General features: G+C 25.6%; 6 protein-coding genes across 6 annotated transcripts, besides 15 other annotated features; 4 read left to right on the top strand and 2 right to left on the bottom strand.

Moving 5' to 3' along the window:
* Positions 1 to 196: 196 nt before the first annotated feature.
* Positions 197 to 261: a microsatellite.
* Positions 262 to 398: 137 nt separating this feature from the next.
* Positions 399 to 423: a sequence feature (AT_rich).
* Positions 424 to 553: 130 nt separating this feature from the next.
* Positions 554 to 590: a sequence feature (AT_rich).
* Positions 591 to 710: 120 nt separating this feature from the next.
* Positions 711 to 754: a sequence feature (AT_rich).
* Positions 755 to 851: 97 nt separating this feature from the next.
* Positions 852 to 893: a sequence feature (AT_rich).
* Positions 894 to 1328: 435 nt separating this feature from the next.
* Positions 1329 to 1508: a sequence feature (AT_rich).
* A 14-nt stretch (positions 1509 to 1522) lies between these two features.
* Positions 1523 to 1550: a sequence feature (AT_rich).
* Positions 1551 to 1572: 22 nt separating this feature from the next.
* On the top strand, positions 1573 to 3099 carry EDI_247280 (ATP-dependent DNA helicase recQ, putative; the record flags this gene model as incomplete). Its single annotated transcript, XM_001741779.1, has 1 exon — positions 1573 to 3099. The coding sequence occupies one exon, from the start codon at positions 1573 to 1575 to the stop codon at positions 3097 to 3099; it is 1527 nt and encodes a 508-aa protein (XP_001741831.1).
* A 42-nt stretch (positions 3100 to 3141) lies between these two features.
* Positions 3142 to 3162: a sequence feature (AT_rich).
* Positions 3163 to 3557: 395 nt separating this feature from the next.
* Positions 3558 to 3621: a sequence feature (AT_rich).
* Positions 3622 to 4060: 439 nt separating this feature from the next.
* EDI_247270 (Angio-associated migratory cell protein, putative) lies at positions 4061 to 5335 on the bottom strand (the record flags this gene model as incomplete). The annotated part of the gene is made up of 1 exon (XM_001741778.1): positions 4061 to 5335. One exon carries the CDS (start codon positions 5333 to 5335, stop codon positions 4061 to 4063), a length of 1275 nt encoding a protein of 424 aa, XP_001741830.1.
* A 112-nt stretch (positions 5336 to 5447) lies between these two features.
* On the top strand, positions 5448 to 6098 carry EDI_247260 (transmembrane emp24 domain-containing protein 9 precursor, putative; the record flags this gene model as incomplete). Its single annotated transcript, XM_001741777.1, has 1 exon — positions 5448 to 6098. One exon carries the CDS (start codon positions 5448 to 5450, stop codon positions 6096 to 6098), a length of 651 nt encoding a protein of 216 aa, XP_001741829.1.
* Positions 6099 to 6102: 4 nt separating this feature from the next.
* Positions 6103 to 6130: a sequence feature (AT_rich).
* Positions 6131 to 6183: 53 nt separating this feature from the next.
* On the top strand, positions 6184 to 6921 carry EDI_247250 (protein disulfide isomerase, putative; the record flags this gene model as incomplete). Its single annotated transcript, XM_001741776.1, has 1 exon — positions 6184 to 6921. The coding sequence occupies one exon, from the start codon at positions 6184 to 6186 to the stop codon at positions 6919 to 6921; it is 738 nt and encodes a 245-aa protein (XP_001741828.1).
* A 57-nt stretch (positions 6922 to 6978) lies between these two features.
* On the bottom strand, positions 6979 to 8574 carry EDI_247240 (uncharacterized protein; the record flags this gene model as incomplete). The annotated part of the gene is made up of 1 exon (XM_001741775.1): positions 6979 to 8574. The coding sequence occupies one exon, from the start codon at positions 8572 to 8574 to the stop codon at positions 6979 to 6981; it is 1596 nt and encodes a 531-aa protein (XP_001741827.1).
* Positions 8575 to 8941: 367 nt separating this feature from the next.
* Positions 8942 to 8992: a sequence feature (AT_rich).
* Positions 8993 to 9597: a repeat region.
* Positions 9598 to 9825: 228 nt separating this feature from the next.
* On the top strand, positions 9826 to 11371 carry EDI_247230 (uncharacterized protein; the record flags this gene model as incomplete). Its single annotated transcript, XM_001741774.1, has 2 exons — positions 9826 to 10289; positions 10339 to 11371. 2 exons carry the CDS (start codon positions 9826 to 9828, stop codon positions 11369 to 11371), a joined length of 1497 nt encoding a protein of 498 aa, XP_001741826.1.
* Positions 10295 to 10356: a sequence feature (AT_rich).
* Positions 10413 to 10441: a sequence feature (AT_rich).
* Positions 11372 to 11921: 550 nt separating the features above from the next.
* Positions 11922 to 12916: a repeat region.
* Positions 12917 to 12939: the final 23 nt, after the last annotated feature.

Genomic DNA, 12939 nt, shown 5'->3' with positions numbered 1-12939 from the left:
GATGATTTTAGATAACTGAAACATAAGTGGTGTGTTCCAACATATAATCTTCCTGCTCCAAACACTGAGTTGAGAGCACACTTAAACTCATGGCTAAATTGTTCAGAAACTTTAAATTTTCTATTAATCTTATTAATTTTCTTGTCGTCTAAGTATTTCACATCTTCTGATATGGTTGGTGCCTTCATATTTTGCGTTTATTTTCTTTTTACTTTCTTCATTTTTATCCTTTTTGTTTCTTTGTCTATTCTTCTTATTTTTAAAATCATCATTCAAAGTAAATAACAATAACTAACAGTACAATTGAATTATTGATAATAATTTTTGAACTTGTACATTTATCTTATTCATTTTTTTAATACTACGATTGTTAATAAATACTTTATGATAGATATTAGTAAAAAAAAAATATTTAATTAATTTGAAATATGTAGAATATTTATCAGATGAAAAGAAAATGTATAGAATAATATTTTATTAATATCCAAAATAACTAATAAGAATATCTCTGTAATTCTTCATTTATTACTGAAACATTGAAATAAAATAAGTGTTATTTTTTTAAAAATAGTTATTAAAAATGAATAATTCAAGAAAAAGCAATAAAAAAGTTAAGAACAATACTTCAAAATTATTTTATAAAGAGTAGAACTTATAATATACAAACATATTAATACATTAAAAATCGTATTAAATAAACGAATTAATGGTTTTTAATAACTTTGTTTTTATATTATAATTTTTAGTTTAATATCATAAACAAAATCTCTATTTAACTAACTATCTATCTATTTCTTTGAATAAATTTAATTTTACATTTTAGAAGTAGTGTCTAATCCAGATATAAAGTGAATATTAAAATATCAATAATAATTTGAAATATCAATTATTATGCTCTTGTTTATGAAAATATCTAAATATCTATTAATAATTAGATTTAATAAGATAATGGTTTTACATTACCAATTAACGACTTTCTTTAATCAATATCACAATACATTGCTATGGCTAAAATGAGAAATGAAAAATACTAACAAACTATGTTTTTCTATTGAAATCATTTTTTTTACTAAACCTTTTTTTTAATGAAATGATTTCTGTATTGAGTTATAACTTTAGTGTCAACATAACTTATTCAATGTATTTGGTTATGAAGACTCAATGAAATAGCTAAAAACGATTATTTTATATGACTGAATAAATGGAAAAGTAAAAATATGTAGATAAAACAATTCTGTATTCACAAATTCTTGCATTAGAAATAAATACCTTGGGTATATTCAAAATGTTATCTAATTTAATAATAAGCTAATTGTAAACACCAATAGAATAAATTAATTTAAATATCATCAATTTTAAATTTTTTGATTGTATCAAATAATTCATTGATTTACATAAACAATTATTTGTTAGTAAATAATGTAATCATATTATTCATACATAATATTCTGTTTAATATAAAACAATTATTGAAATATTAAAAATATATAAATTTGTTATTTAAAATACAGAAATATTGAGGTATTTTTTAGAAAAAAATATTATAAAAAGAAACTGAAAAAAAAAACAGTAATGTTCAAACCATTATTTGCACAAAAACCTATCACTAAAACAATTTCTATAGAACGGTATGAACAACGCATAGATGAAACGTTGCACAAATGCTTTAATATTCAATCTTTTAGACCTCAACAACGAGAAATAATATTATCAACACTACAACATAAAGACACAGTTGTCATTATGCCTACTGGTGGTGGCAAGTCATTGTGTTTCCAGTTACAACCAGTATTAACAGAAAGAATTACAATTGTAATTTCTCCATTGATAGCATTAATGCAAAACCAAGTTGATGGGTTAAATAAACGAGGGATTACTTCATTTATACTCAATTCTACACTATCAAAGTCAGAAGCCACGAAAGTATTATCACTTCTTAATTCATCTAATCCTGAATTGTATTTATTATATGTGACACCTGAACAAATTAAAACTCAACGTTTCCAAAATATTATGAAAAAACTTTATTCAATTAAAAAATTAGGGATGTTTGCTGTTGATGAAGCACATTGCATTTCACAGTGGGGACACGACTTTAGACCATCATATTTAGAACTATCATATTTAAAGAAAACATATCCAGATATCCCAATTATCGCATTAACAGCAACAGCTACACCAAAAGTCAAAGAAGATATAATTAAATCTCTTGAATTAAAAAATCCAAAGATATTTACTTCTTCTTTTGATAGACCCAATATCTATTTTAAAGTTATTTATAAAGATTTATATGAAACCCCAATTCAAATTCTAACTCAAATATTACATCAACACGAAAAAGAAGGTGGAATTATTTATTGTTCAACACGAATGGAGTGTGAACTAATTGAAAAATATATTAGCACTAATGGATATCCAGTTGCTAAATACCACGCTGGTATGAAATCAGAAGAGCGTGAAACTATTCAAAAAAAGTGGGAAAATGGTGAAGTGAATGTTGTAGTTGCTACAATTGCATTTGGAATGGGAATAGATAGAGGAGATGTTAGATTTGTTATTCATTGGAATATTCCTAAAACCATTGAAGGTTTTATGCAAGAAGCTGGAAGAGCAGGAAGAGATGGGAAACCAGCAGAGAGTATAATATTATTTAGTAATGATGATTTCGAACGAGAAGTTGCTCTTAACCAAGAAACTAGTGAAGTTATTAGAGAGTTATGTGTTGAATGTTCTTGTAGAAGAAAGTGTTTATTAAAGTATTTTGGAGAAACTTCATTTAAACCAAACAAAAGGTGTTGTGATCTGTGTAATGAAAACACAAGAGTGAAAGATGACCTTGAAAAATTAAGAATACGTTTAATAAAAAAGAATACAATTACTGTAAAACTCCCAACACCTAAACAGCCTCCTGGTGCTAGTCAATGTAGTGGATTCACATTAGCTTCAAAAATTTCTAATCAAAATTCATCATCTCAATTTACAACAGCATCTCAGATGCTTGAAGAACAAAAGAAAAAAGAAGATTTAAAACCTAAAAAGAATAAAACAAATGACTCACATTTAAAGAAGATTACAGACTTCTTTCAAGTAAAGAAATGATGAAATTCATGTACATCAAAGAAAAAAAAAAGAGATGAAGTGATTTTTTATTTATAATAATTTCATAGCATCTCATCAAAAAGAAAAATTACTAAATCAAAAAAATATTTTATTCAGGTTTTATTCAATAAATTATTCCATAAGAGAGTGTATTTCTTTTTTATCTTCAAGCATAAAAACAAATATTTTAGCTATTAATTTGTCACCTTAATTTAATAAAAAATATGAAAGTTTATTAAAGATACCATTCTTTAAGTATATTTAACTTCTTTTTTTTAGTTTTTTTAACTTCATCACCAAACAGAGAATAATGAATTTATTTCAAAAATTAAATTTCAGTTATTCGATGCAAGAATAATAAACTTATTGTTTAAACAAAAAAGGTTTTATTTGTTGAGCAGTAATTATTTAAATTAAACAAACATTTAATAACCATGAATTGACATGTCTATTCTATCAAATATTTTTACTAAGAAAAAATAATCTAAAAAGAAAAGATATTATTTATTATATTAATATATTGAATTAGCCAACCACTCTATTAGAATAAACGTTATAAATTTTATTTTTGTACAAACACTCTAAACAAAAAAAAGATAAGTATAAACAATTCAACTAAAATAAATTGGTTCAGTAGTGTTTAATGAAAAAGACTTTAATAAATACAATAACTCTTCATATAATCCATTGCTATTAAGAATGATGTCAACTTCTTTTTGTTCCTGTATTGAGGGCATTACATTATTTGGACAGAAAAGCGAAAAGTCATTAAGAAGTGAAATAAGTGTTTGGTCATCACTGTTCATTTTTCTGGGAATAGTTTTGGTTTAATTTTTTTTTCAATAGTTTCGTTGACGTTTATCATTTTTTTAAAGAATAATCTGACGTCACTACCTTTTCAATAAATTTAACTTCCCAGAAACAAAATCAATAATCTTTAAACTAAAACTATTCTTATTTCTTATAAAACGAATAGTCCCATTGTATTATCTTCACTTCCAGTAACAATTAATTTTTTGTCCCAATTAACTTCAGCACAAATAATACCATCTTGATGTCCACCCATTTCTTTAATACAATTTTTAGTTCTTAAATCCCACAATTTAATTCTTGAATCCATACCAAATGATGCTAGAACATATTGTCCTTGAAGTGGTGATATTTTGGTTACACTAAAATGATCTTCTGAATGTATAAATTCATGAACAATTTGTCCATTATCCATATCGTACATTCTAACTATACCATCTAAACTTCCACTGAATGCAAAGTTAGAATGTAATTTATTCATTCCAACAGATTCAACTGAAGTATCTTCATTATCTGATTTTAATGTAGCACAAATTTTTCCTAATTCTGAATTGAATAAATAACAATTACCATCTGCTGCTCCAATTATTCCAATTTTAGATGTTGGAATCATTTCTATTGAAGTAATTTCAACAGATTCATTTGGTTGACAAACACTCATCTTAATAGATTCTTGTGTTTTTGGTGACCATATTCTTATACTTCCATCTTGATATCCTGCAACAATCTGTTTACCATCAGGAGTAACTCTTCCTGTTGTAGTAGGTATTCCACTATTTAATGTTGTAATTAACTTACCATTATCACCATTCCATAACCAAATTGCACCATCTACTGATCCTGCAATAACAACATGTCCCATAGGATGAAATTGAACCCATTCAAATTCGTCATATCCATCTAAAGAATGTTTGATATTACCAGTTATATCAATGATACGAATTGTTGCATCATAACTAGCTACTGCAAGAAGAGTACTATCATGACTAAATGCTAATGAACTGATTGTATTTTCATATGTTTTTTTATATGACATATTGTGTTCAATTGAATAAACTGAGTATGAATTATCGCAAGATCCTCCAGCAATAAATTTTCCATCACTTGAAATTGCAACACAAATAACCCCATCATTAAAATCAATTTTAACTTTTCTTTGATCAACATCATTTCCATATTTTGTTGTAATAGTTTTGACTCTTCTACTAGATTCCTCCATCATTTCTTGTTCATCTAATTGTGCTAACTCTTCTTCATTAAGTTCTTTTGGTTCTTCACTCATATCGTTGTTTTCTTCTTCTCCATCTTTTTTATCTATAATAATTCCTTCTTGATTAATATCATCAATAATTTCTTCCTGACTATCTTCCTCATTTAACTCATCAAATTCTTCATCCATATTAATGTGATTGTTGTTGTTTTCCATATGAAAGCTTTTAATGAAACAAAAAGGGTTTTTATCATTTTATTGTTTTTCTTTTTTTTTGAAAAAAAAGTAAAAAAAGAACTTAGAAAAAAATAAATTAGATAGAAAAAGAATGTTAATCCTTTTCCTTCTTTGTATTTCATTTTCTTTTGCAGATGAAACAGATGGACCTGAAGTATATTTCAAGATTATTGGTAAAGCACCAAAATGTTTCAGTATTGATGAACCTGTTGGAACTCTTGTCCATGCTCATTATAAAATCACTACATTGAATGCAGGAAAATATGGTAAAATGCATGAAAATATTAACTTACATTATTCTCTTCATTTCCCACAAGAATTACAAAAAGAAGATGAAGACGCAGAAATTGATGATGATGGAGTTGTTATGTTCACAACAAAAGAAATAGGTGAATATCAAATTTGTTTCTATGTATCAAATGCACCACGATATGACATCGAATATAAATTTACATTGAATTTAGAAGTTGGAATTGAAGCTATTGATTATGAAAATCTTGCAAAAACAGAACAATTGAATTCTATTGAAGTCCAATTCACACAACAAATTGATTTAGTTAAAGCTCTTCAAGATGAAATTAAATTCCAACAAGAAAAACATGATGAATTTGAAGCTGTTACTGCCTCAACAATTTTTAGAGTTAAACTCTTTGCTTTTATTCAAATAGTCATCTTTGCTTTATTGGCATGGTGGCAATATAGAAATCTCAAAAGCTTTTTCAGACATATCAAAGTTGTCTAACTTGAATTATTATTTTCATTAATTTTATTAAACTCAATTCTTTTTATCTTTAATTCATCATTGAGGATCTTTAAAACTTTAATCAATGTTACATTTTTTCATCACTTTTATTTTATTTTTCTCTTTATCATCTGCTTATATTTGGGAATTTGATCCTAATAAACTTCAACGTCAACTAACGCAAAACAAAACTATCTTATTATTACATTACATCCCTTATGGAGAAACATATAAAAATTATAAAAGTACATTTAGTCAACTCGATGAAGCAGTGCAAAAACAAAAAAATAGAAATGTTATTGTTGGTCAAATAGATTGTGAAGAATATGAGGATTATTGTGAAAGTCATCAAATAACTTATTATCCTTCATTTACTATTCTACAACCAAATAACCAAACGATTTTTATTAATTCTCTTGAAACAAAAAAAATACAAGAAACATTACACACAATTGGTATTGAAATTGAAGATATTAAGCCAATCCATATAATTACTTTCACTACTGAGAACTCTACTGAAATAGCAAAAGAACCAACTCTTGTCAAATTCTTTGCTCCATGGTGTGGTCATTGTAATAGATTAAAACCAATTTGGGAAAATATTTCACGAGAATCTAAACTCAGAATTGGTGAAGTGAATTGTGATAAAGAATCTCGACTATGTTCTATTTATTCAATCTCACATTATCCAACAATTATCTATCTCACAAAAGATCAAAATAATAATGAAGTCAGAGAAGTCTATAAAGGAGAAAGAACATTTAAAGACTTGAAGACATTTATTGAACAGAAAACTAATTTAAAAAACAAGAACTTTAAGTGATTTATTATTTAATACAAAACAAAGAAGTTGAAAATAATAAATAACAAGAAGTAAAAGTTAATTTGGTTCCATTTCAATCTGTTGAGTATTTGAAGAATTAACATTAGCCAAATTATCTCCTTTTTGTTTTGGTTCAGGAACGGTTGATGGTTGAGGAGTTGAAACATTCTTTGGTTGATCTGGAGTATATTCATGATAACCTGCAGTAGGATCAGCTCGTTTTGCTTGCCTTTTGTTATTGATAAAATAACCAATATGATAAACAAATTCTTGAAGAATAATACAAATAATCACAAAGCCTATTGCAATATAGATTTGGACATAATTATCATTAAATCCTGTACATAGTAATCCACTTATTAAAGGTAATAATGCATTTCCTAAACCACCAACACATTCACTAATTCCAACAAACATTGATTTACTTGCTTCACTTGCTCTCATTGAATAATATGTTGATGTTTGATAAGCAAATCCACCAGCTAAACCACCCATAAAAGCTAAGAACCAATTAACATATGGTTGAGCAGAAAGACCTAGTGTAATCAAAAACATTAAATAAAAGAATTGGAATAATAAGAATAAACTCCTTAAATAAACCCAGAAGGTAGAAAAAGACATTACTGACATAACAAGTGTTTGAGCTATAAAATAACAGAAAAAGAGAATTCCAATATACATTTCAACAGGACTTTGTCCAAATGGAATAGTAATATCTTTATCTTTAGCTAAAGTTACATATGAATTAGAAAGAATTGCAGAAGTACCATAAACACCAAGTTGCATAATATAACCAAGATAAATATAAGTTTTATTCTTTAAATCAAGAGAATTCCATTTAATTCTTAATTTCTTAAAATCACTTATTTTTTCTTGAGGTTGTTGTGTATCTTTATGTTGTTCTTTTATTTCTTCAACAGATTTTCCTGCATTAATTTGATTTAACATTTCAGTAGGAATTTCTACGTCATCAGCCTCATGTTCATTTTGAGGAACCATTGTAACTTCAACATGAACATCTTTAGGTTCTTTTTCTTCTTTTTTGTTTTTACTTTTTAATGCATTTAACTTATCACGAATTCTTTTTGGATAACGATATGGATAAAGAATCATATTAACTACCACAATACCAATACAAATATACAAGGCATTAGTCCCTAATGCCCCTTTTAACATTCCACCAAATAAAAATCCTAGGGCTTTACCAATTGACCATGAAACCTGATATAGTGAAGTGTTTCTATTTTCACAACCTATTGGAGCTTCAAATCCTACTGTTCCTGTAGTTACTGGCCAATAAAAAGCTGTACAAAAAGGCCAAATTGCTACAGAAATATAAAGAACAAAAAACTTCTCTGGGAAAATTAAAATAAGAGTAACCGCAACAACAAAGAAACACATTGCTATTCTAATGACTATAAAAGGATTAAATTTGTCTCCTATTTTACCACAAAAAGGAGATAGAATTGAATAAATAACAAAAGCAACTACTTGTAATAATGATAGGTCTAATGTTGATCCTCCCATATCAACACATTTTAATGGGACAACAAGCCAATAAAAGTATGAAGCAAAATTAAACAAGAAACCAGTGACACAAGACCTTGGAAAATTAGAAAATATTAATGAAATATACTTTATTACAACGTTCATTGAAACAAAAGGTGTTTTCTTTTTATTAGATTCATTGCTAACGGCGATGACAAGCCGAGTTAAAAAAGAGAAAGTTGAGCGATATAGATAGATATACTCTTTTCTTTTATTAAAACTCTCTCCTTAGAAGGGGATAGAATTAAAAATTTCTTTGAACAAACTAAAAGATTAATATTTCCTTATCCTTTCATTTATCCATTCATATAAAAATGACGTGGTTACTTTATTTATTTTATGCCAAGTATGAAAAAGGAAGTCAATGAAAATAAAATTGAAACAACAAGAAAAGAAGTCTTTTAAATTCTTTTTGCTTCTACATGTTCTTTACTCCTTTAATTCGTGTCTTTAATTTCTAAGAATATGAACCAAAATTTTGAATAAAAAATAATTTAAATATATGAATAAAATCAAATATTAAATGAAAAGAAGATAATTAAATGTTAATAGTTTTATTTTCTATTGTTCTTTGCTCAGGGAAGACTTATCCCATTGCTTTAAGACAGACCACCCAACAACTATTAGTATATTCTTTAGCTTTTAGTTGTTGAAATGTGAGAAATTCCTTTCCTCTTTTTTTTTATTGTAGAATAAAGTATTCTAGATATCCTCAACTTAAATAATCCTCATTTACGTTTTTGTCTTATTTTTAATGTTATTAAAACTCCTCTTCTTTACTTTGTTTTTTAAGAAGAATGTATCACTACTATTATATTATTATGACTAATTTTCATTTCAGCCTCAACCACAACAAGAGACCCTTTTTCTTTGATAATATGTAAATTATCAAATATGCTTGTATTCTAACAAGCATATAATATCACTATCTTTATAAATATCCATTCTTTTATTATAGTAAATGATATTCTATCATTATAAATAATAATCAGTGCCATTCTTGCAATATTGAGTGTAAGATGTTTTTCTAACCAAAAGCAAAGCTATAATCAGACAATAACTCGTGATTCAAAGTTTGGATTTATTTTAGGGTTCTGTGTGGTGTCTCTGACTTATCATCTTAGAATCCAAATTGAAGGAGAAAGAAAAAACAATAAAAAATATACAAAAACGAGAAATGAAGATTTGAAAGAATAAAACAAAGTTACATTAATAGTTATTAAAGAAAGTTAACATAGCAAAATCTATTTTAGAAGAGGACAATTTAAGTAGCAAAGATTAATTCAATATATATAACTTACAAAAAAAAAAACAAAAATACCATAAAATAAACTTATTTTCAGTGAACCCTTCCTAATGAACCAAGATATACAACTTAAAATTCCTACATTTGAGGAGGTGTTCTTATCATTAGAACCAGATATATTATCAGGAGTACTTAAACATTTTTGTAGTAGAGACTTAAGTGAAGAAGAAATTGATGGAAATATGAAAGCAATTTTTTATTTCTTTGTTGTTAATGGTAAGGTATTAGAATTAATGGAATGGGTAGCGATTAAAGAAATTGCAGAAATTCACAACCCAAATTTAATGTTTCAAAGAAATTCTATTTACAATAAAATAATTCGTCTTTATATGGATTATGATGTAAGAGATATTTTTCAAGATAGTATTGAAAAGTTATTAGACCAAGTAACAAAGAAAAATATTCAATTAAATCTTTTAGATTCATCAGTCAAGTATTCTCAAAGTGATTTAAAGAAAGTCCAAGAAATTTTAGAATCTTTTTTTACAAAGATATTTGATTTAAAATTACCTGAGTTTGTTTATTTTATTATTTGTTTTAATAAATTTATTCATATTTTGTAGTTCTTTTAAATATTTTATGACAACTATTGGTTCTCATATTACTGAAAGTTATCCAACAGCAACTGTTAATGTACTTATAAATATTATTTTTAATAGATATATTGGTTCTACTATTGCTACTTCAAAACCAACTAAAAATAGTGATAGAATTATTCCAACATTAAAATCTATTTCATTAATTATGAAATGGATGTTATCTAATGAATTGAAAGAAGATAGTTCATGGCAAGTGTCAATGAAAAATTTTGCTGAAATAATTAAAACTAATGTAGTTAGTTGGATTACAAATAATGTTATTCAAACATTTATTGACAAAAAACCTAAGGTAAAATGGGAAGTTGCTGTTAGAATAACTAAAGATATTAAAAATATGGTTTTTAAAGATTCAGAACAAATATGTGCATTGTTACCAGAAACAACTTCAAGACTATTAAGAATTTTAAAGGATGAATATATAAGTTCTACAACATCAATTATGGATTTATTTATGAAATTACAACGAACAATTATTGAACAACAAAGTGATATTTTTTCATTATACTCAGAAATTGCTGTATTAAACCAATACAACAAAGAACTTACTGAAAGAATTCGATATTTTGAATTACGTAAAAGAACTGATAATGACGAATATATTTCATTTGATAAAGACATTATAGAATCAACAACCCCAATGCTTAGACTAAATGAAGTACAAAAACAACCAGAAAATATTACATCAATTAATACTGCAAATAAACAAAAACTTGATGCCTATTTTGCAAAAAAACGTGAACAAGAAAAAAACCAATTAAAATTGAAATCAGACTATAAGAATTCTGTTATGGAAACAAAATATATTTCTATTAATAGCCCCTCTTTGTTACAAAGAAAAGGAACTAAACAACCACAATATATCTCTACTCCATTTACTAGTCCTAGCTTACCTCTACCTGATTCTAAAACAGCAATACCAAACCATCCAAGTTTGGCAGGTAGTAAAATAAGTGAAGATGGATTGGGTGTGTCATTATTTTCTGATCCTTCCAAATGACTTTTGTTATTGTATCAAATTACTAAATTTTAATTCATTTCTTTAACATCAAATAAATCAAATAATAATATTTTTGTAAACACTTTTCTCCTAAATGTATCGTTATTTCGTTATCAAAGAGTTACTATTTTAATTTATAATTTTTCTTTTCCCTTTTTTTCTTGTCATTTTAAAATGTTGCTTTCTCTTTAATTAACCCCTCAGAACATTCTTGGAATATTTTTTAATTGGATACTTCAAAAAACAATTTTTATAATCGTAACTATGAATATAAGTACAAGGCTAAATGTTGATACAATAATACCACTTATATAAATAATACAGGGCTAATAAAATTATACCTCTGAACTCAATTAATAATATACAAACATTACGACAATAACAATACAGAGTATAAAATAAGTTAACATGATTGAAATCATAATAAGTGTATTGAATACAATAACATCATTATAAATTTTTAATTCAGTATAAAGATAGTATAAGTATTAATAAAATAGGCAAAACTAGTGGATGTATCGAATTTAATATGATAAAGTTGATTTATTGGATGTACAAATATTAAAAAATAACTATAAAATAATGAATAAAATGAGTAATAAAATTAGAAATATTAAATAAATAATAAAGTAAATAAATGAATAATTATTAAATAAAATATTTAATTTATTGTTTCTTTCATTTTATTAATTATTGTTGAGTTTCTATATATATATTTCATTCTTATATTTTTAGTATTATTTTATTTATTATTGATACTTAATTAAAATAAAATTAATTTGAGTGTGACTGAATAATAATAAAAATAAATAAAACAAGAAAGAAATATGAACATTTTTATATTCATTATTTCATTTATTGATAGATGAAATGTTCATATTTATTTATTGATTTGATTTTATATTCTTTTTTAGTTTTTATATTTCAAATAAAAAATAATGAATAAAAATCATTTCATTTCAATTACAATAATTCGTTGTGGTGTGAAATATTCTGGAAGTTCTTTTCCACAAAGTGCATTTATTATTTCTCCATATTCAAATGAATGTTGTTTACAGTAACAATACGTTTTATTATTTTCTTTATAAACAAAAATGTCATGTCCATTATATCCATCATAGCCAAATTCAAACAACCAGTCACTTGATTGATTAAATAAACAAAATCCATACTGTGGTTCTTTGATATCAAATTTCATCATTCCTTGTATTATTCCTTTTGACTCTAATGAAAATAAAAATGAATTTGAATCATTTATATAATTATTAATTTTATCAATTTTCTCATTAACATATCCTCCAAATATATTTCCATTTTCGTCTTCAATAATAATTATGATATGTTCTTTATTTATTATTCTTTGATCAAATACTGTTGTGTAACATTTCCAATCATCAATATCTGAATCAAATAATATATTAGATACTTTTCTATTTGTCCATTCTTCTATTTGTTTCATTTCTTCCATTTTGATTATTCCTTTCATTCTTCCTAATCTCCCTTCCTCTTGTTTATTTTTTGCCAAACTCTCTCCTTCTTTTCTCTTCTTCCTCTCTAAACAATTACTA

The sequence above is a fragment of the Entamoeba dispar genome, genomic scaffold (genome assembly GCF_000209125.1).
Source record: "Entamoeba dispar SAW760 scf_1105229464049 genomic scaffold, whole genome shotgun sequence".
In the NCBI taxonomy this organism is placed as follows: Eukaryota; Evosea; order Mastigamoebida; family Endamoebidae; genus Entamoeba; species Entamoeba dispar.
This window is presented reverse-complemented; position numbering and strand designations above follow the sequence as displayed.